This window comes from Rhineura floridana, chromosome 11, assembly GCF_030035675.1.
Source record: "Rhineura floridana isolate rRhiFlo1 chromosome 11, rRhiFlo1.hap2, whole genome shotgun sequence".
Taxonomy (NCBI): Eukaryota; Metazoa; Chordata; class Lepidosauria; order Squamata; family Rhineuridae; genus Rhineura; species Rhineura floridana.
The window spans coordinates 55724414-55747120 of record NC_084490.1 but is presented as its reverse complement, the minus strand read 5'-3'; the positions used below and the strand labels follow the sequence as shown (position 1 = coordinate 55747120).

At 44.5% G+C, this 22707-nt stretch overlaps 1 protein-coding gene across 2 annotated transcripts in view; it reads left to right on the top strand.

Moving 5' to 3' along the window:
• The window catches only part of ITGA2B (integrin subunit alpha 2b), an 80213-nt gene that overhangs the window by 38319 nt on the left and 19187 nt on the right, over positions 1-22707 (top strand). For both annotated transcript variants that reach the window (XM_061588230.1, XM_061588231.1), the window contains 10 exons: positions 1094-1305; positions 2591-2773; positions 3418-3463; positions 5372-5440; positions 8070-8125; positions 9114-9265; positions 12200-12328; positions 13377-13444; positions 14784-14931; positions 15985-16068. In XM_061588230.1, the coding sequence (XP_061444214.1) occupies positions 1094-1305; positions 2591-2773; positions 3418-3463; positions 5372-5440; positions 8070-8125; positions 9114-9265; positions 12200-12328; positions 13377-13444; positions 14784-14931; positions 15985-16068 (1147 nt within the window). The remainder of the gene's footprint in view (positions 1-1093; positions 1306-2590; positions 2774-3417; positions 3464-5371; positions 5441-8069; positions 8126-9113; positions 9266-12199; positions 12329-13376; positions 13445-14783; positions 14932-15984; positions 16069-22707) is intronic.

Genomic DNA, 22707 nt, shown 5'->3' with positions numbered 1-22707 from the left:
TTTCACATTGGAAATGTTTTATTATTTATGCTTCACTGCATTTTAATATATTCATGAAAAATAAGATTAAAAAATACCATGTTACGCTATTGTGATTCTGTACAGAATTTTAAAAACAGTGAATGCAGACATTCTGCGTAGGACATGGAACAGCTCTCATCAGCCCCAGCCAGCATGGCCAGTTGTCAGGGAGGATGGGAGTTTGAGTCCAGCGACATCTGAAGGGCTACAGGTTCCCCTTCTCTGCCTTAAGAGGAGCTGAGTGGGGTCACAGAGAGAGCAAAGGCTCTGACGCTGTTGAAAGGCGATGCTGAAACTTACAAGTACAGACAGGTGCGCTCTGTCTCTTGGAAAGCACCTGCTGAGTTTGGCTTTACCAGGAAGGGTTAATTTAGCTTGAAATAAACCACAGGAGGAAACACGTTCCAGGGCTGGTAATGATGGAGGTGCAGGCAGGTAAGGTAACACAGAGGCAGACGACTGGGAGGCAAATACGCCTGTTACCATTTGCAATTCAACTCACCCTCCACAAAAGGCAAGACAATATGTCCACACCAGTTTCCACATGTAATGCTTCTGTTGCAATCCCATTTGATGGGGAAATGCGCGTGCACGCGCCACACACACACACACACACACTGACACAAATGAGTAACAAAATGAAATGGGAGGACAGTGGGGAAAACAGACAGCTGGAATGGTTTGAGGGCAATGTGGTCTGGATTCCCGGGAATCACTGAGCGAAGGAGTGGTGTCAATTCTGCGAGAAATGGCTAGTACGGAAGAGGTATGGTGTGTATTTTACTTGAGAAGTAATGGCAGATTACCAGGAGAGATTCCCAAATAGCAGGTTGTCTCTATGCATGTTGATGGCAACAGAACACCCCTACAGAAGAACACTTCCAAAGCTTGGTACATTTTGGTATGGTACAAAACATTTGCAAACCCACCCTAATCTTCCATTGAAATCAACCTGCTGGTAGGATCAGGTGGGTTATATCAGATCCTATTGCCCGAGGCACAGAATCCTATGAGTGCATTTTGGATGAACCCGGGACACTAAGAGCACTTTTCTTTTCCTCTTCTGTCCCAGGAAAGATGACATTCTTGTGGGGGCCCCTCTCTTCATGGAGCGTCACTCCGACAGCAAACTCTATGAAGTGGGAAGAGTTTACTTATACCTGCAGCGGAAGACCCCCACGGCTTACAGCACCCCTTGGCAGACCCTGACAGGCATGGATGTCTATGGGCGCTTTGGCATGGCCATTGCTCCCCTGGGTGACATAGACCAGGACGGATACATTGGTAGGGATGGGATAGAAGGGGAGGGGGAATTTGTCACCTCTTAAATTCAAATTTCCTGTTCTCCGTTCTCCCCACTTCAATTGGGATTAATACAGCAGGGACAGGGAACCTTTTTATCCTGAGGGCCACATTCCCTTCTGGGCAACCTTCTGGGGCCACATGCCAGTCCTGGGCGGGGCCAGAGGCAAAAATGGGTGGAGCAATAACTATAAAGTTTACTTTTGTACAGTAGGCTTGTTTATACACACATTCACACCTCCCTCTTTAATTTTATCCTCCACCCAGACCAGCACAAAGCATTGTTAGAAGTATTCCAGCCAGGCAAGGCTCTCAAGGAGTGGGTGGCCAAGGAGGGGATCTGGCCTGGGAGGAGTCCTGAGAGCTGGCTAGAAAGACCTGGAGGGCATCTTTGACCCACAGCCCTGAGGTTCCTGCCTGGGATATAATCTGTTTTTGATACCGTTTTCAATGGCAGAGCTCAACCTTATTACAGACAGGGGGATAGTAATAAAAGCTTCTGAGCATGTGAGGAGACCAGGAAGTCATTTTCTTCACCACAGAGACCCTATGTTTCAGGGCTGAGGTCTCAGTGGAGACAGAGATGACCTCTGGACATGTTTGGATGCCTTCTTTTATATTATCCTCACTCTGTTCCAAAGCCGAGTTCCAGCATTTACTGGTTCAAATGCTGAACCAACATTGCCAAGCTGGGCACTTTCTGTCCGTGAAGAAGATGGACAGGATCTTTTTTCATAGAATCCCAGAATCCCCAGGTTGGAAGGGGCCTTTAAGGCCATTGTGTCCAACCAGCTGCACAATGCAGGAATCCAACTTCATACCCGACAGGTGACTGTCCTGCTGCCTCTTGAATGCCCCCAATTTTGGAGAGCCCACCACCTACCCAGGTAATTTGTTCCATTGTTGTTCCGCTCTAACAGGAGGTTTTTCCTGATGTTCCACCATCTTATTCTGACAACCAGATGCCCATTCCCAGTTCTGGCCTGCAGAGAGAAAGCTGTTGTCCTGGCCACTAGGCCTTTCTTCCACCAACCCTATTAGAATCCACATCCTTCCAAAAGCTGAATGTGGGAGCACCTAGGACACCTTCAATTTAAGGCCCAGGTCCTCCTCCTGGTGATGGAATCTTGCCTCGTCTGGTGTGTCTTGTGTGTTCCTGCGCCCTCCAGCTCCTTTTCTGCCTGGCTTATTTGTGCATGAGGGGATTATTCTCTCTCTCCCCCATTTGACCAAATGGCTTCCTTACCCTTGTCCTTCGCTTCCGCAGATATAGCCATAGGAGCCCCCTTCGCTGGCCAAGACGGGGGTGGTCGCGTTTACATCTACCGCGGGCAAAGTGAGGGCCTGAGGGGGTCCCCAAACCAGATCCTCAACAGTCCTTTCTCTGGACCTGCTGGCTTTGGTTTTGCCATCCGTGGAGCTTCAGACATCGATGCTAACGGCTATCCTGGTAATGCACGACCGAACTATGTAGCAGTTGGGTTTTAGCACACCCTCTTTTTAAAAACTTGCGAAAGAAGTTGGAATCTTCAAAAGACTAGGCCAGACTCCCTATACCTAGAAGAAAAGAAAATAAAAACCATTATTTATGTTTATTGCTTATATACTTACCTTGCCCTTCATGGAAGCAGATGTAATGCATTTACTCATTGCATTTATATCCCACCTTTTCTCCAAGTAGCTCAAGTACATGGTTCTCCCCCTCCTCATTTAATACCCACAACAACCATGTGAGGTAGGCTATGCTGTGAGGCAGTGACTGGCCCAAGGTCACCGACTGAGCTGCATGGCTGAGTAGGGATTCTGTTTCATATTTAGCTTTTTGTTCCTTTGGAGTGTTACATGTTTGCCTGTATTGGGTGACATATTTTGGCTGAAAATCAGCTTGTAAAATATTTGTTTTAAGTTAGCGGAAGACATGAGGTTGTGCAAAATCCTTTGCTATTATATAAGGATGCTTCTGTTTTGTAGAGCAAAGCTTAATTGCTAATCACATTGGTGGAGTGGGTAGACCTGGGATTCTATGATAGACGGCTGGTGGAATGCTGCATCCTTGATTCTGCTAACCTTTTTGTCTCTTGTTCCCCTTCACAGATGTGCTGGTTGGAGCCTTCCGAGCCAGTAAGGTAGCTGTGTACAGGTGAGTGGATGGGGCCCAGCCAGTGGGGGAGAGATTCCCCATGAGCCCTTGCTGTCTGGGTCACCTGTAAATGTTTTTTTCCTCTGGGATTTGGGCATGCTCTTACTGGACTGGTTCCTTGCCCTTTTGGAAAATACCCCTGGGTGTTCATTTCAAGCTCTTTAGCCAACAAGTGCTAAAAGGGTTAGGAAGGACTTCTAATAATCTCAATACTTTGGTAGAAGGAGGGGAGAGGGTGGTTATAAGAGGCAAGATATTTATTTATTATTTATTATTATTTATTTATTACATTTATACTTAGCCTTTTTTTTCATCATAGAAACTCAAGGTGGCTTACATATGGTTCCCAGGCGGTCTCCCATCCAGGCACTGACCAGATCTGACCCTGCTTAGCTTCATCAGGGTGCTGGCCTCATGTGCCTTCAGACCATAGCCTGGGACTAAGATACTCATGCCTACATCACATTTTTGATTTTCTCCATGTCAGAACGTTTGCAGAGGAACTAATATCTACCCTGTGGACAGAAAGAAGGGGAATCAGTGACAGTTGCTTACTCATTATCAGTTGTTAATTTATGTAAAATGGACTACAATTCCCATGCTGGCTAGGGCTGATGGGAGTTGGAATCCAACAACATCTGGAGAGCCACCCCTCTAGATTTCTGTTAATGTGTGTGTGCAGATTTACTGTTGAAGCTGAATTGGGGGGAGGGAAACTAAAGGAGTGTTTAAGAGGCAAAGTGATATTCCGTTAGGATGATTTAATTATAGTTTCTTGGCTGGTCTCAATAATATTGTTTTGGGTTCCCATATCCCAGTCGAACAGAAGAAAGTTCCAGGGTCAGCTATATATGGGTCAGTTTCCTAGAACAAAGAGAATACTGAAGGTTTATGGTCCCTTTGTCATAAATTGTGTATTTGCCAATGTACGGGATGAGCAGATAGAAAGCAAGCACACTATGCAGGCAGAACTAGTGCCACACAATATTGATCTAACACCCCAATATCCTTCAAATTGCTGCTCCTGCCAGCCTGAAACCTCTTTGCATTAGCAGCCTTTTTCAGCCAACAAAATGGTGGTCTCTTTTCTTCCTAGCCAAGTCCAAGGCTACTAAAGCTACTCATTTTGAGTCACTGGGGTCATACATCTTCTGTTTCTTTCCTGATAAAGGTCATCCATCAGAGTGACCAGAGCTGATTTGGTCCCCAAACCAGACCTGAACGCAGAGTGAAATGGTTCTAAAAAATCTGTCTCATCAGAGAGTGCTTGCCGTTCCATTCCCAGAAAAGGAGTATTAGGGCTCATCTAAACGGTGGTCTCCTTTAAATTTGCATGGTTCACATGATGTTACCGGCAAACAGAAGCTATTATGCAGTTTCCCCCCTGTAAATCCGTACTAACCCAATCCACTGATAATATGAAAAGGGAGGGGAAAATGCCTTCACTCCCTTTCTCTAGTGCGTGGCTGTGTCAATCATTCCCCTCTCCATCCCCACTTCCTCCTCCTTCCTTTGTTCATTTTATTTCCTGTAAGCTGACAAGCAACGTCTGGTTGTTCCCCACCATTCTGCTGGCCTTTTTTATGTTGCTGCAAACGGTGCCTTTGTTTTCCCCCTAATTTGTGTGCAAAAGCATAACACTGCTCAAAGATTTGAATTTCACCTGTATCTTACCAGGAAAAACACAGATATTCGCACTTCTGGGTTGTTGTTTTTAAAGGAACTTACTGCAGCTGGTACAGCAGACTGAGCATGCTCCATCACCTTTGCAACCAGAGGGAGTGGAAATATATAATTAGACGGTGGGGCCACAAGCCTGCTGCCTTGGAGCTTGAGCTTGGAGCTTCTGTCTTGCTTTTGCCTTTCGGTCACCAGGTTCTGTTTTTGTTTTGTTTTTGATCCCCTCAGAGCTCAGCCAGTAGTGATTGTCAAAGCCCAGATGATCATGCCAGATGCCCTCAACCCAGAGGAGAAAATGTAAGCTGGGTGGGAAGGGCATTCACTTCATGCTAAAGGAAGCAATTAAATCCAGACTCCATCCCCTCCCCGGTACCTAGGAGAGTCAGGTTGTCTGCTCAGAATAAATTAGACGTCAGTGAAATCAGTGTATGCCACTGATTTCTTGTTTCCAGGACTCAGTTTATTTTAAGAAATGAATTTCAGGGACCTTCTCGGAATCCTTTTAAAAAATGTACTAATTAAAATATTTCTACCCCTCATTTCCAGTTTTAAAGACCCCCCGAGGTGGCTAATAATAATGATCCACTCTAAAAAGATAAACTTTAGAACACAAATCAGACTGGGAGTGGAAATGTAGCTCAGTGGAACCCTCCTAAACCAGCAGAGAACCGAATTGCACTCAAAATGGGCTTTCCACCAAAGGCTCTGCAGAAGAGCCGTGTCTACTGCACAGCTGAAGGGTGGGGTGGCAGCTTGTGCATCGGCAAAAAAAGAGGAAAGGAGAGGGTGCAGATTTGCATACAATTTGCATGTGTTGATCTGTATGTATAGATGCAAATTTAGAAAGAATGCCTGTAACTGAAACAGAAATAGAATCCATCTCTCCATAGTAAGGAAGATGATGACCAGGTGACCTGTTTGCCAGCTAAGTCTGCTGATGGTTGCTGGGCACCTTGAAGGCCTCTGCTCAACCTTGTCATATTTATTTGTCTTTAAAGTGGACTTGGGCAGAACAGGCCTTCAAACAAAGGACTGTAAAGAAGGGCGCATGGCCACCTCATGGAAGGTAATGGCGGAGCCAAGCAGGCCTCTCTTGGGAGGGCATTTCATAACTAGTGTGAACATAACAAGAGCCTGCTGGATCAGGCCAAAGGCTCATCTAGTCCAGCATCCTATTCTCACCGTGGCCAATCAGATGCTTGCAAGCAGAACTTGAGCACATCAGCACTCTCTCCACTTAAGATTGCCCCTGAAGGATCAGGTCCACAGCCTCGGGGTTATTCTTGACTCCAAGCTGTCCATGGAGGCTCAGATTTCAGCAGTGAGCTGGGCAGCTTGGTATCAGTTACACCTGATACGGAGGCTGCAACCCTACCTCCCTGCTCATCAGCTCCCACTGGTAGTGCATGCACTGGTCACCTCTCGACTGGACTACTGCAATGCGCTCTACGTGGGGCTACCCTTGAAAACGACCCGGAAACTACAGCTGGTACAAAATGCGGCGGCCCGTTTACTTACAAATAGCCGCCGCCGTGATCACATTATGCCGGTGTTAGTTCATCTACACTGGCTTCCAGTTGCTTTCCGGGCCCAATTCAAGGTGTTGGTATTAACCTTTAAAGCCCTATACGGTCTCGGCCCAGTTTACCTGAAGGAGCACCTCCAGTACCACCAACTTAGCCGCCTGACTAGATCAGCCACGCAGGGCCTTCTCTCAGTCCCACCAACGAAAACAGCTAGGTTGGTGGGAACTAGGGAGAGGGCATTTTCAGTGGCGGCCCCCACTCTCTGGAACTCCCTCCCGTTTGATCTCCGCCATGCCCCTTCCCTGGATACATTTCGCCGAGCCTTAAAAACTTGGCTCTTTGGACAGGCCTTCGGGACCTCCGGGGTGGGCTAAGCTTTTATCACTATTACTGAACGCCCGTTGTTTACATACTGTTTTATGCTGTAATTTAATCCTTTATTGTCGACTGTATTGTATTGCTATGTATTTTAAATCGTATTTTAAATTGTATTTTACTGGAATTTAATTGTGTACGTCGCCTAGAGTGGCCTTGGCCAGATAGGCGACACAAAAATTAAATTATTATTATTATTATTATTATTATTATTTTCAGCAACTGTATACGCAGGCATATTACCTCTGACAGTGAACATAGCCATTGTGGCTAGTATTGAAGAATAGAGTACAAATGTGTAAAATACATAATATCTGCATTCCACCTCATGGGGAGAAGCTCACTATGTGATGATGCAGGATGGAGCCTTCTTTGCGAATGCCCTCCCTTTACCGGTATAACTGGCCACGGTGATGTTATCATTTTAGTGCCAGGTTAAGAACCATCTATTTGCCCAGGGCTTTTAAGTTTTCGAAGTTGATGATTGTTGAATCTGCTCTGTTGTTTTTAGCTGCTTCAAGTATTTGATGCATTTGAATATGTATTGTTGTTTATTTTATGATTTGGTTATTTTTCTTCTGTGTCCTGTACCCCACCCTGGGATCTGCATTAATGAAGGGCAGATTATAAATATTTTAAAGAATGAATAAATCAATCAACTGTACTTTAAGAAATCCTCTCCAGCCGGCAATGGCCTCTGCTCCCTCAAGTGTCACTCTTTCCCCAAAATCCATGTCAGAAATTATTTGTTTTTTGGTACATCTGAAAATGGTAATGTATGGATGTGTTTCCAAACATGCATACATTGCTCAGGGAGCCAGTGCTGGTTGCTTCTCCCCATGAGGTGGAATGCAGATATTACTTATTTTACACATTTGTACTCTAGCTATGTTCACTGTCAGAGATAATATGCCGGCGTATACAGTTGCTGACTCCCTGTTGATTGCACACTCAGCTGCAAAGCCAAGTTTGCTGCAACATCATGTGTGAACTGGTCCTCATTGTCTTCCAACTCCTCAATGCAGCTTCACCATCCAGATGTGTGTGGAAGTGTCAGGAAAGAGCATTCCACAGAATATAGGTGAGTGTTGCATAGGCTGTGGGGAGAGTTGGAGGTAGTGCCATCAAGCTGCCATAGTACAGGGGAGAATGAGATGGGTGGGATGGGATGAACTTATAGATCATATTCATCCTTATGTTTCAGAGACTGTTCCAGTCTCCGTTTACAGATGATAGTTTTTTTAGAGTAGGGGGCAGCATTTTAGAGACAGCATTGCCCACAGTTCAGGTTTTTCTGTTCCACATAATCTGTGGTCGTCAGACAGGATGTCCAGTTTTGTTTTGTTTGTTGTTCCTGTTGCTGCTGTTCAAGTAGCTACTGGAGAAAATAAAAACTAACTGCATTAGCGCATTAGGAGAGGAATGAACAAGCTTTTGCCCCACAGGCAGCAAGGTCCCTCTTCCACAATAGGTTTGCACAGATATAACCTACTGATTCTGGATCAGAGCTGGTACTGCTGTCGGACTAAGGGAGAAGTGAATCACTGATGTTGGTCTATAAAAATTATTTGGTACATAATGTGGCATAATAGGAATGTGGTTGACCAAGAGGTGCAATCCCTCAATTGCTGCGGCTGCATGCTTCTATGGCTAGTTCTGTAGCCACTACCAGACTGGATAGAACACTGCAATGTTTTGCTCCATAGAGGTCTTGATGTTCTACCACAGATGGGTTGAAAAGGAGTTCTTGTGGTATTCCAGCTAATGATGTGAAATGAGCATGGATTGTGTTTTATTTATTTATTTAGATAAACATATAAACCACTTAATTAAAAAAAATCTCTAAGCAGCATATATAAAACAATAATTATCATTAATACACAGATAAAAATCAAGAAAAAATTAAATTATCTATCTGAATAGGCTGGTTTAAATTTTTAAAAAGTTTAGCAGGCTTCTAAATCAGTACACCATGTGCCTATCTAATGTTACTGTTTGTGTTACCATTTCCTGCACTTCACTACTATCCACTGTGTTGCTTTCTGCAAATTTCCTCAAACCTTGGCTAGACCTGAACGCTGAGCTGCAGTTGGACCGCATGAAGCAGAAATTTGGGCGACGGGTTTTCTTGCTGCAAACCACCCAATCAAGCCAGACGTTCCTGCTGAAACTGTCAGGGAAAAAAAACCAAACCTGCCAGAATGTCACGGCTTATCTGCGGGTATGAGACACAGGCAAAGCATTGTGTATTTTTGGAAGTGTGGGGAGCCTTGCGAGTATATAGGAGACAGTTGTGGCTTTCACTCAGAGCTGTACTCAGCACCTGGCTGCAGTCCCAGGGCCCATCCAGACTGATGTTTTTTGGCAAGTGTATTCTGCAAGATGTCATTGATGCAATAATAGTTCATTGGTGGTGGATTTATACAAGACTGTCCACACACTATTCTGTTGTATTGGTCATTCTGAATGCTTCCCCACTGTTATGGCACGATTGCTGTCGCAAGAGGCACTCTTGCGCTATTGTGCAACAAAAGTGGGACAAAAAGTAAACTAGGACATTTGCCGCATAAAAAGTTACAGGATTTCAGCAGGAAGTTACCAGGCATGCACCAACGAAATGAAGCAGTCTGACCACCGCAAAACATTTGCAGGCACAAACAGTATTGAAAGTGGGATTGAGTATAGCTGCCCAATACCATCATGAGCACAAATCATTATGAATGTCCAATAAAAAGGATGTTTTGAGGGGGGGGCAGGTATGCAGAGGAAGAATAATTGAAGTTGCTTCTGAGTATATACAGAGTGCATTATTCCCACTTGTGAGATTGGCCACAACCCAACCTCGCATGTCTGGGTCTCAGACCTGTCACTTCTCATTTTACAAATCTGGCCTATGGACGTTAATGGGGATACTCAATGGTTTTTCCCTGTTTGGGGGACAGGATATACTTCCTTATGCCACTGATGATCTCTGTATCCCCCCCAACAGACAATTGTACAAGTACAGTTGCCACCTTTGCTTCCAGCAAGGCTCCTGAGCGTTTCATTGCTGCTTGATAGGCAGAAATCCAATAGCTTTCTTCATCACTGCAGCTCCATGCGTCGCAAAGCTGTTGTGTTTCTTCCTGTTACTCTACTGTTAGGATGATACCAGGAAAAAAGGATGAACTTGGGAGATGGCATGTATATGCGTATGGAGGTTATGATTCCTGCTGCTGGGTGAGCATCCTTTGTTAAACTGACTGCTTTCTAACAAGCAGGGATGTTTTTACCCCTCCCAGTGCTTTCCTGAATGGACAATTTACCTGCATGGGGGCATGCAAGAAAATGTCAGTTCAGCAGTTTGAAATGGAGGCAGCCAGTCAGAGGTAGGGAACAGTGACTTTAGCTGGATTGGCTGCTGGGTCTAAGCAATTGCTCTCCTGGAATCTGACCATAGGGTAAGTGGCTGCGATGCCTACTGAAGGAGTGTATTTGCCTCCATGATCTTCTGCCTGTATATTTGTAAATATATATCGCAAGGACCCAGGCCAGCTCAGGATGCTTTGCTACAAGTGCTATATACACAGCCCTTAACTCAAGGTGCATGGTATCCAAAGCTGCCCAAGTTATTTTGGCACCTGAGGCAGAAAATCTCACCAGTGCCTCTTACTGGCAGTAAAAATACAACAGTAAGAAACCCCGCAAGTAACAATTTGCTACCCTTTCAAGGCAGCCAAAATCAGCTCCCTTGAATTCTGCCTAATGGTAGACTTACGGTGTATATTCTTTCATCGAAAGGAAATCAAACCCTTGCAGCACTGTGCCTGGAATGAAGATGCCTGATCACTCAGGGAAATGGGACGCACCTATGATTATTTTATTCATTTTGTTGGCAGATGGGCAGAGGATGAGAACCAGTGTGGCATTGTGGTTAAAGTGTTGGACTAGAACCTGGGAGACCAGTGTTCAAAGCCTCACTCAGCCATGAAGCCCACTGGATGATCTCGGGCCAGTCACTATCTAATCTGGGCTGCCCTGGGCTCCTGCTGGAAGGGAGGGCAGGATATAAATCAAATAATAAATAAATAAACTACCTCACAAGGTTGTTGTGAGGATAAAATGGGGATGGGAAGAAGCATGTACTGAGCTCCCTGAAGAAAAGTTGCTGTTGAAGGGATTGGATAGAAAACTGGGTTATAGAGTGAATCTGGGTTTGATTGAGTGTTTATAGTGACCTGTGTGGTTGGAATTGGGATGCTGTGGCATTTGATTGCTGTAATTTCAAATGCAAACTGACTTGATCTGCACCAACTAGATCAATGTGTGGATTGGAATGTAATTATTCTTTGGACTTTACATTTTAATTCAAATTTTGCAGGTTTTTTTAGTTCTCAGGTCAAAACAATAACAAACCTGTTAAAATACGTATTCTAGGATAGAAATGCCTACGTTGAGATAAACATATACTTAAATACATGTTTTGTGATTAAATGTGAATTTGGGGGCAGGTTTTGTTTCTGTTTAAAACCCACAGATCCATGCAGAGAAGGGATGAAAGAAACGTATGAATGAACACATGTGAAATTAGCACGGACCAGAAACAGCCTGATCTGTCCATCCCTAGTCGGGGGTGGGCTTTGTACACTCCTAAGTAAGAGACACCGAAGTGGAAATGGCTGTTCCAGGACTGAGAGTGGTTCCCTTTTTGAGATCTTAATTGAAGCTGAACTGTTTTATGTCCATTTTTTGTCACTTTGGATATTGTGGTACCAACTCCGAAACAATAGGCGAGGGTTGGAGAGTAATTTAAAACATCCAAAATATGTTTTCTCCCCAGTCCCCCCTCCATGAAGGAGGGGCCTTTGTCTATTGTCATATGTGTTGTCATCAAGTATATTCCTGGATATTCTGACGGTGATGTGGAATGGGGGGGATGGAGTCCAGGGGTGGGTGCTGGCATTTCCATCTTTTTGTTCTGGCAGGAATCTTCTGCCTTTGTTTAATAACAATGCGACATGCACGGAAATTCAGCAAGCGCTGCATTCCTCATCTCTGCCTCTGAGCAAGCTGTTGCATTGCTCTCTGTTACACTGAGCCATTACGTTTGAGTCATTTTAGTGGAAACATAAGCAAGCCTCAGGGGATCACTGAGCTGCTTCTCTCCCTCCCACAGGATGAGGCGGATTTCAAGGACAAACTGAGCCCCATTGTTGTGAGCCTCAACTTCAGCTTGGCATCCGCCACCTCTGCAGGTGGGGAGATGCAGCCTGTGCTGTATGGCCAAATGATGGTCCAGGATCAGGTGAGATTTTCCTCCACCACCTCAAAGTATAGGCATCACATGATCGATTTTGATTTCCCTCTTTTCAAGCCGCTGACTGTTTTTATATTGCTTTTGTATTCTGGTATTTGAATTTTCTTGCTTTGTTTTTGTAATTTGAAGAATATAAGTTGCCCTTGGAGCCTGTTGGGGGGGGTATAAATGAAATGAGTTAGCAAATAAATAAATAAATAAATGAAATGGCCATTTAGCCAAATGCTAAATACTTAAAGAAGGATTCAAATTACATCCTTTGAGCCAGAAGCCTAAATTCTTCATCCCAGGAATATGGATCTGGTTGTGCAAATGAAACGGTAAGAGAATTGCTCTTTGCACATGCTTGGGTATTTTGTCCCTCACAATGATGCAGACTGAGTTCTGCCTTTGGAAGCAGGACAGCTAGAACTAATAGGATTGGGGGTTGGGGTTGGAAATAAGCATTAACATTTAGATTTTCTTGATTCTGTTCCCCCAAGCATTCTCAGCTATTAATGCTATTATATAATTAGATATATATTTTATAAAGAAATCTCATCTGCATGACAGGAAAATGGTTTTCTTTTAACCACATTTATTTCCCATATGGGCTGCAGGGCCTAGGTAGCCTTCTGCAATCATTTATAATGAGCTTGAACACATCACTCCCAGACTGTATTAGAGCTGATTGTACAGCACTAGACTGCATTGAAATGCATTGGGTGGGGATTTTCTCCCCCTCCTCCTATTAATTATCTGCAGAGGAGTGCTTTCCTTAACTCTGCTGTGAGGAATCAGCTGATTAAAGAGATGTGGGCCACTGTGGTGGTGTATAGAGTTAATTAGATTCAGGGGGAAGCTTCCCCATGCTCTGAGTTCTGTGCCCCTGCCTTCCAGCTTCATCTCATGAGGGATGGGGATGCTTTCCTGGATTTCATTGGGCTCCCTGCTGTGTAGACATCTCGGTACTGAGGTGCCAGTGAGCAGCTGCAAGATCCAGATTGTGTTTGCTGTTCATTCAGTCAAAACTTTGCATGTTTGTTCCATCCCACAGACACGTATAATTTTGGACTGTGGAGAAGACAACATCTGCATCCCAGACCTCCGACTCTCTGCTCACACGTAAGCACTTGCTCCTTGGCAGCTGCTGTTTTTGAGTCTGAAGAGTGCTAGTCCTGGTGATCTGACCAGTGGCTGTCATCCAAAATGAGGAAGTCCAGTGTTCAGGTCTTCCTTGGGCCTAGAATCCTAGTCCTTTTAATTCTATAACTGGGTGGGTGGGTGTGATTATGATGGCTCAGGAGTGAGGGCAAGGTGCTCTGTACATGCTCAGGTGCACTCTCCTTCACATGCCCTGCTTCAAGTACACGTGCTGCTTCACAACATGAAGCAAATACATGGACACTTCAGCTACTGCAAATATAAGCACAACTTTTATTTAACAAAGTATTTATTTACTTATGAATGAATGAAAATTATGCCACTTTTCAGGGCAAAGCCCCGCTCACCCCTCACATATATATAAATAAAACAAAAACTAAAGCAACTTATTCCAAATAAAGTTAAATCATTAAAACAGCAGCTTTAAAAACATTTCACATTCCAGCACATTAGTCATATAAAGCCATTTAAAACATGGTTGAAAAACTGGTATAGTTTAATAAATAATTCAGCCCAACCTCTCACCTAAAAATAACTCTAAACAAATGTTTTTTTAAGGCCTATTTAAATGACCAAATATATATCCCTCAGGAAAAAATCCCACAATTATGGGGCCACCACTGAGAAGGCTCTGTCGCTAGTGTCCACCAGCCTAATTAACCTTCATGACAAGCTGATAAGCAGAGTTTCTCATTTTAAGATCTCAGCAAGCTCAAACAGGTGCTACAAATTACACCCATGTTCACAGTATTTCATTTTAGGCTTCTCCAGATGACCTGTTTATTGAGTGTTCATTCTGATCTGTTTACAGGGCAGTCATATGACTATGAGCATTCATCTTGCATTCATCATGATTTGCTTACAGGATGTTTACACATTTTATCATTAATCTTTTCTTCATCCCACACTTTTAATGCATTTCCCCATCACTTTCCGAGCCAGAAAAAGCCCACTTTTTTAAAAAATGGATTTGTTGCTTTAGAGCAACAGAGTCTTTTAATCCATGTTAATTGTGCAGATCTAAAGTTCCAGTATGTGCATGAATCCCTCCCACAAAATAATCTGCAAGCACCTTTGATTAGCTGTTGTAACTGTTCAGTTAAGAATAAAATGTAATCTGAGTCTTCAGTGAAAACATGCATTATGGTGTCAGGTATGCCCTCCCCCCTTCACCACCAATCATGGTTCTACTGACTGCAGATCTGTCTTCCCCCTTTTCATCCAATTGTGTCCTTACATGGTAAAAGGCATTTCTTTTAACTTTGGCTGTGCCTTTTTTTCCTGGGTGGTTATGTCTCAGGAATGAAGGCTCCCTGCTAATTGGGGCAGAGAATGTGGTTCTCATCCAGGCCACAGCAATGAATGCAGGTGAAGGTGCCTATGAGGCAGAGTTGGTGGTGGAGTTGCCATTTGGAGCTTACTTCCAGACAGCCAACAGCAATACACAGGTAAGGGCCTTGCACCTACAGCGAGTCCATGACATTGTCCATGATGATGGATGGGGGAGGATTTTAATCAGTTTGCATTTAAAGCTGAAATTATCAAATCTGCACTTTCCAAAACAATATGGGAACCGAAACAGAGCTATGCTTCCAAATGTGCACTTATCCACATTTTGCAATGCAGTCCTCCAACCAATGTTTTCAAAATACATCAATTAGAGGAAAGTGTGCATAAAAATGAATATATTAGTGAAAATAACATACAAAATGCATTTTATTAGGATAAAATGCTTGGGAAAAGTTGTACATCTACAGTAGTCAAAACTGCATATAAAATGTGTTTATTCAGAGAAATTCACACTAAAATGTTTTTTTTATTACAAATTGCTGCACAAATGTGGAGAATTGAATTTAAGATTGGAGAAATGAAAAACAGAGAGAGAACATGTTTTCATCTTCTCAGTCTTCCCCTTCCTAAAAGCATACTTAAGAAATTATAAATATGTTTCATATTTCCTTTCTATTTGCTAATTTTTAAGAGCTCTGGGCTGTCTGGCAGATCCCAGTGTAGCAAAGTTTATCTCATTTAGCTTCCAAAGAAGTGGGAAGGCTGAGATGTTGTGATCTAAAAGCACAAAAGGTCAGGACTGGGTCTTATCTACAAAATGCCATGGCGCTCTCAGAACTCAAAATGCCAGACTGTGTGTGTAGGAAACCCTCCTGGATTCAACCTGTGCCATGGCCATAAACAATGCTTTTTTGGTGACAGTACTCATTGGTACAGAGTACTATCATGTTTTTTCTGCTGCCCATGGCAGCCATTTTGTGCTGGTACCCACAGCACTTTTATCAAAATATGAGCACCAGCACCTAAATTTTTTGTGCTAAAATCACTAGTCATAAATATCCCAATCAGTGGTCTAGGTGCAACCCTTCCATTTGCAACAACAAAGAGGCCCTCTAAATCAATGCCTTCATTTCATGCTATTCGTTCACCCTACTTGAGAGTAATGTCATCTGCGTGTGTGCATGCTCTCTCTCTCTCTCTTTTGCTCTCAGAAGTTGATTTGCAACGCCCGCAAGGAGAATGAGACCCGCTTGGTGGCCTGTGAAATTGGCAACCCTATGGAATCCAACACCACGGTATGTGGTTAATTTCTTAAACAGGGCCTGCTTAGACTCAGTGCCATGGTTAGGCTCCAGTATGCTTGGAAGCCACAGCCAGTGATCCTGAACTCCTGCCTCCTACAAAATCCCACATTTAGTGGAGATAAGGGCTTGTTGTGGAGAGAACCCAGGGCCATTGTCAACTTTAGATATTCTAAGGCTTGAACTTTTGCATTGAAAACAGGTTCTCAGCTTAGCTTTAAGCCCAGTGTATGTGATCATGGTGGAGATGGGGGGCAGGATTCTTGTCCTTTTGCAAGGGTTGTTTCCAGGGCCGGTGTCAGGCATGACTGGGCCCTTGGGCACCAGCCTGCTCCGGGCGCGTGGTTCCTGTCTGTTCCACATACCTCTCTCCTGTCTTCTGCTGCTGTGTGGGCTGTGCGCACAGAGCTGCCATCAACCAAGATGGCGGCAAAGGCTTCTCTAAGGGGCTAATGCCCCTGCCGCCATCTTGGTTGATGGCATGCATGCACAGTATGCTACAAGTGTGCACATGCCTGCCATCAACCAAGATGGCGGTAGGGGCATCAGTCTCTTAAAGAAGCCTCTGCTGCCATCTTGGTTGATAAGGTGGCCCTGCTTGCAGAGCACACACAGCAGCAGAAGACAGGAGAGAGGTCGCTGGGGTGAGCGAATAGGCAGGTGGCCTGGAAGCACCCTCTCTGTGATCTGTGGCAGGTGAGTGCTACTCTCCCACCCTAACAAGGGGCCCTTTGGGGCCCCTCTAGGCCACAGAGACCCTTGGCCAGGGTCCAACCTGGCTGCCCTTTGGCACTGGCCCTGGTTGTTTCTTCTCCCTGACTCAGATCAACTCCTCCTGCATGCACACACACATCTTGAGAATAGTTCACACTGCCCTTCTTTATGGAAGATAGTCTGAGCTGTTGTCAAGAAATGGGGACAGTCAGGGACAGCCCAAGACAAGATGGTGGGCTCCCCCCCACCAATGTTATGTGCAAAAGCCAACCAGAGTGGAAGTTGAAACCTGCTTCAACACTACTAACAAGCGGAACAGCATCCTCCACTGAACCTGAGGGCTTAGGAGGTTCAGAGTGGGTCACTTGGCACACACATAAGAACATAAGAAGAGCCTGCTGGATCAGGCCAGTGGCCCATCTAGTCCAGCATCCTGTTCTCACAGTGGCCAACCAGGTGCCTGGGGGAAGCCCGCAAGCAGGACCCGAGTGCAAGAACACTCTCCCCTCCTGAGGCTTCTGGCAACTGGTTTTCAGAAGCATGCTGCCTCTGACTAGGGTGGCAGAGCACAGCCATCATGGCTAGTAGCCATTGATAGCCCTGTCCTCCATGAATTTGTCTAATCTTCTTTTAAAGCCATCCAAGCTGGTGGCCATTACTGCATCTTGTGGGAGCAAATTCCATAGTTTAACTATGCGCTGAGTAAAGAAGTACTTCCTTTTGTCTGTCCTGAATCTTCCAACATTCAGCTTCTTTGAATGTCCACGAGTTCTAGTATAATGAGAGAGGGAGAAGAACTTTTCTCTATCCACTTTCACAATGCCATGCATAATTTTATACACTTATATCATGTCTCCTCTGACCCGCCTTTTCTCTAAACTAAAAAGCCCCAAATGCTGCAACCTTTCCTCGTAAGGGAGTCGCTCCATCCTCTTGATCATTCTGGTTGCCCTCTTCTGAACCTTTTCCAACTCTATAATATCCTTTTTGAGATGAGGCGACCAGAACTGTACACAGTATTCCAAATGCGGTCGCACCATAGATTTATACAACGGCATTATGATATCGGCTGTTTTATTTTCAATACCTTTCCTAATTATCCCTAGCATGGAATTTGCCTTTTTCACAGCTACCGCACACTGGGTCGACATTTTCATCGTGCTGTCCACTATAACCCCGAAGTCTCTCTCCTGGTCAGTCACCACCAGTCCAGACCCCATGAGTGTATATGTGAAATTCAGATTTTTTGCTCCAATATGCATAATTTTACACTTGTTTATATTGAATTGCATTTGCCATTTTTCCGCCCATTCACTCAGTTTGGAGAGGTCTTTTTGGAACTCTTCGCAATCCCTTTTTGTTTTAACCCTGAACAATTTAGTATCGTCAGCAAACTTGGCCACTTCACTGCTCACTCCTAACTCTAGATCATTAATGAACAAGTTGAAAAGTACAGGTCCCGATCCTTGAGGGACTCCACTTTCTACAGCCCTCCATTGAAAGAACTGTCCATTTATTCCTACTCTTTGCTTTCTGCTTCTTAACCAATTCCTTATCCACAAGAGGACCTCTCCTCTTATTCCATGACTGCTAAGCTTCCTCAGAAGTCTTTGGTGAGGTACCTTGTCAAACGCTTTTTGAAAGTCTAAGTACACTATGTCCACTGGATCACCTCTATCTATATGCTTGTTGACACTCTCAAAGAATTCTAGTAGGTTACTGAGACAGGACTTTCCCTTGCAGAAGCCATGCTGGCTCTGCTTCAGCAAGGCTTGTTCTTCTATGTGCTTAGTTAATCTAGCTTTAATAATACTTTCTACCAGTTTTCCAGGGACAGAAGTTAAGCTAACTGGCCTGTAATTTCCGGGATCCCCTCAGGATCCCTTTTTGAATATTAGCGTTACATTTGCCACTTTCCAGTCCTCAGGCACGGAGGAGGACCCGAGGGACAAGTTACATATTTTAGTTAGCAGATCAGCAATTTCACATTTGAGTTCTTTGAGAACTCTCGGGTGGATGCCATCCGGGCCCGGTGATTTGTCAGTTTTTATATTGTCCATTAAGCCTAGAACTTCCTCTTTCGTTACCACTATTTGTCTCAGTTCCTCAGAATCCCTTCCTGCAAATGTTAGTTCAGGTTCAGGGATCTGCCCTATATCTTCCACTGTGAAGACAGATGCAAAGAATTCATTTAGCTTCTCTGCAATCTCCTTATCGTTCTTTAGTACACCTTTGACTCCCTTATCATCCAAGGGTCCAATCGCCTCCCTAGATGGTCTCCTGCTTTGAATGTATTTATAGAATTTTTTTTGTTGGTTTTTATGTTCTTAGCAATGTGCTCCTCAAATTCTTTTTTAGCATCCCTTATTGTCTTCTTGCATTTCTTTTGCCAGACTTTGTGTTCTTTTTTATTTTCTTCATTCGGACAAGACTTCCATTTTCTGAAGGAAGACTTTTTGCCTCTAAAAGCTTCCTTGACTTTGCTCATTAACCATGCTGGCATCTTCTTGGCCCTGGCGGTACCTTTTCTGATCTGCGGTATGCACTCCAATTGAGCTTCTAATACAGTGTTTTTAAACAACTTCCAAGCATTTTCGAGTGATGTGATCCTCTGGACTTTGTTTTTCAGCTTTCTTTTTACCAATCCCCTCATTTTTGTGAAGTTTCCTCTTTTGAAGTCAAATGTGACCGTGTTGGATTTTCTTGGCAATTGGCCATTTACATGTATGTTTAATTTAATAGCACTGTGGTCACTGCTCCCAATCGGTTCAACAACACTTACATCTCGCACCAGGTCCCGGTCCCCACTGAGGATTAAGTCCAGGGTTGCCATCCCTCTGGTCAGTTCCATGACCAACTGGTCTAGGGAATAGTCATTTAGAATATCTAGAAATTTTGCTTCTTTGTCATGACTGGAACACATATGCAGCCAGTCTATGTCTGGGTAGTTGAGGTCACCCATTACTACCACATTTCCTAGTTTGGATGCTTCCTCAATTTCATATCTCATCTCAAGGTCTCCCTGAGCATTTTGGTCAGGGGGAAGATAGATCGTTCCCAATATTAAATCCCTCCTGGGGCATGGTATCACCACTCACAACGATTCTGTGGAGGAGTCCGCCTCTTTTGGGGTTTCGAGCTTGCTGGATTCAATGCCTTCTTTCACGTATAGAGCGACTCCGCCACCAATACGTCCTTCCCTGTCCTTCCGATATAGTTTATATCCAGGGATAACTGTATCCCACTGGTTTTCTCCATTCCACCAGGTCTCCGTTATGCTCACTATATCAATGCTCTCCTCTAAGACCAAGCACTCCAGTTCTCCCATCTTGGTTCGGAGGCTCCTAGCATTAGTGTACAGGCATTTGTAAGCAGTGTCTCTCTTCAAGTGTCTTTGGCACTTGTGGTTTAGCCTGTGGTAACTTTGCCCTTCTGAATTGATATGCTGTGCCCCTGCTCTCACAATGCCTACTTCTAGGCCTACCCCTTTAAAAATTCATCATTTCTTTGGTCTTTATCCCAGGGGGGAGGTTTATTCCAAACCGGGCCTTCCTCAGCTCCTGTCGGGTTTCCCCCCTCAGTCAGTTTAAAAGCTGCTCTGCCACCTTTTTAATTTTAAGTGCCAGCAGTCTGGTTCCATTCTGGTTCAAGTGCAGCCCGTCCCTTTTGTACAGGCCCGGCTTGTCCCAAAATGTTCCCCAGTGCCTAACAAATCCAAACCCTTCCACCCGACACCATCGTCTCATCCACGCATTGAGACTGCAGAGCTGTGCCTGTCTGGCTGGTCCTGCGCGTGGAACCGGTAGCATTTCAGAGAAAGCCACCTTGGAGGTCCTGGCTTTCAGCATCCTACCTAGCAACCTAAATTTTGCTTCCAGGACCTCACGGCTGCATTTCCCCATGTCGTTGGTGCCAACGTGCACCACGACCACTGACTCCTCCCCAGCACTGTCTACCAAACTATCTAAACCACAGGCGATATCCGCAACCTTCGCACCAGGCAGGCAAAACACCTTGCGGTCTACACGCCCATCACACACCCCACTGTCTATGTTCCTAATGATCGAATCACCCACTACAAGGATCCCTCCACCCCCTGGAGTTATATCCTCGGCACGAGAGGATAGCTGCTCATCCCCCAAGGAATGGGTCCCTTCTAAGGGATCGTTTCCCTCTTCCTCAGCTGGATGCTCTCCTTCCCCGAGACCATCGTTCTCCATGATAGCAGTCTTTGCCACCACTCCCTGCCCTTCAGCTTCATGCCTGAGGCAGTCACCTCACTGTATCTAATGGTTGGGCCTGCCCTGGGGACAGTAATGATAGCAACATTTGCTAATACCAAAGCTGTAGTGTAGGGAGTTCTGTAGTGTAGGGAGTGCGTGATGGGCACTGTATGATGCAAACAAGTGATGGGCCAGGGGTAAGGGTTCTTGTTGAAAACCTTTTGATGCATAGCATTGGGTGCACCCCAATCTCTGAGTGGTGCAAGACTTCCAGGAGTTCTTGTGCTTACCCAGGGTGTGGTTTCCTTGGAATGACAGTCAGTAGAGACTGTAGTGTCTTTAGGATATATGGTTTTATTTTACACATATATACAACCTGAACATAAGATTGGGGTGGGGGTGTTTCAGCATTAATTCTCCAACAGGTCTTGGTTTTCCACTAGGTTTCTAGGGGAGTCCCCTAAAGCCATAGCTTTGGGATTGAGCATAAAGGGTAGGCCTCTCTCTGTGTCTTTTCAGCTCCCAGCTCCACACCAAACTAAAAAAACCACACAGGCCACTTCTTGGCTGTAGAACAAGCGGTTGGGGAAGGAATCACTCTCCTGCCAGAGTTCTTATAGCATCCTTCGGCATGTTGATCAGCCATTCCACAGACCCATGAACTCATAGACTCATTTTGGCCAGAACAATTAGCTTATGAAAGGAACGTGTTTGAAGAAAGCAGAGCAGATTTCTCTGCTACAACTCCTCCAGTACAGGTTCCAAACCAGAGGATGGAAAGGGGACCCAAAGACATCATCCAAAGCAACCCCCAATTCTGTAACAATAGTATAGCAGCTAAGAGTGTGAGCTATGAGGCAGAAAGTATCTTACTGAATGCTCAGCTTAACCGTTAATGTGCTGGATAGCCTGAGAGAAGCCATACTGTATTTCAACCTTTAATCTGCATTAAGAATATTGGTAAAGGGTAATTCCAGATAGCCTATTTATTGAGCATTCATCTTGATTTGCTTGCGCAAAGCTTATGCGGATGTTAGACTATGTTCAGTCTTTATTGAGCATTCTTTCTGATTTTCTTGTTACACGATAGTGAACATTCATCCTGAATTCATCCTGATTTGCTTGCGGGGTGTTTGTACGTCTTCCTGCTAGTCATTTGTTGATCTCACATTTTTCAATGCATTTCCCTGTTACTTTCCTAACCGCAAAAGGTCCATCACTTTTTTAAAGTGGATTTGTTGTGCAAGGGCAACAGAGCCCGTGAATCCGCTGTGCAAACCTAAAATTCTGGCATGCACTTGAATCCCTCCTACAAAATAGTAGCAGTCTGTAGGTGCCCATAATCTAAGAGATGAGTCTTAAGGAGGGATGGGGTGGGCGCAGTTTGATGAACATAGAAGTGGTGGAGAAAGTGGTCAAATTATGGAATATTGGTGAAGTTATGGCTGCAAAAAAGGGTGCTAGCCTTACTTTCCTGACTTGTAGGACTTTCAAGGGGTGTTTCCTTGTAATGAGTGAGGAAACATTTCTGAATTGGAGTATCCTGTTAATATATTTGTTGATTTACAAGCAGGGCCGGTGCTATCATCAGGCCTAGGCAGCCACCTAGGGTGCAGACTTCAGAGGGGCACAATACTGACCTTTGAGGGGCACAGTTTTATACAGATTAGTTTTTTTAAAATGGTGCATCAATCCT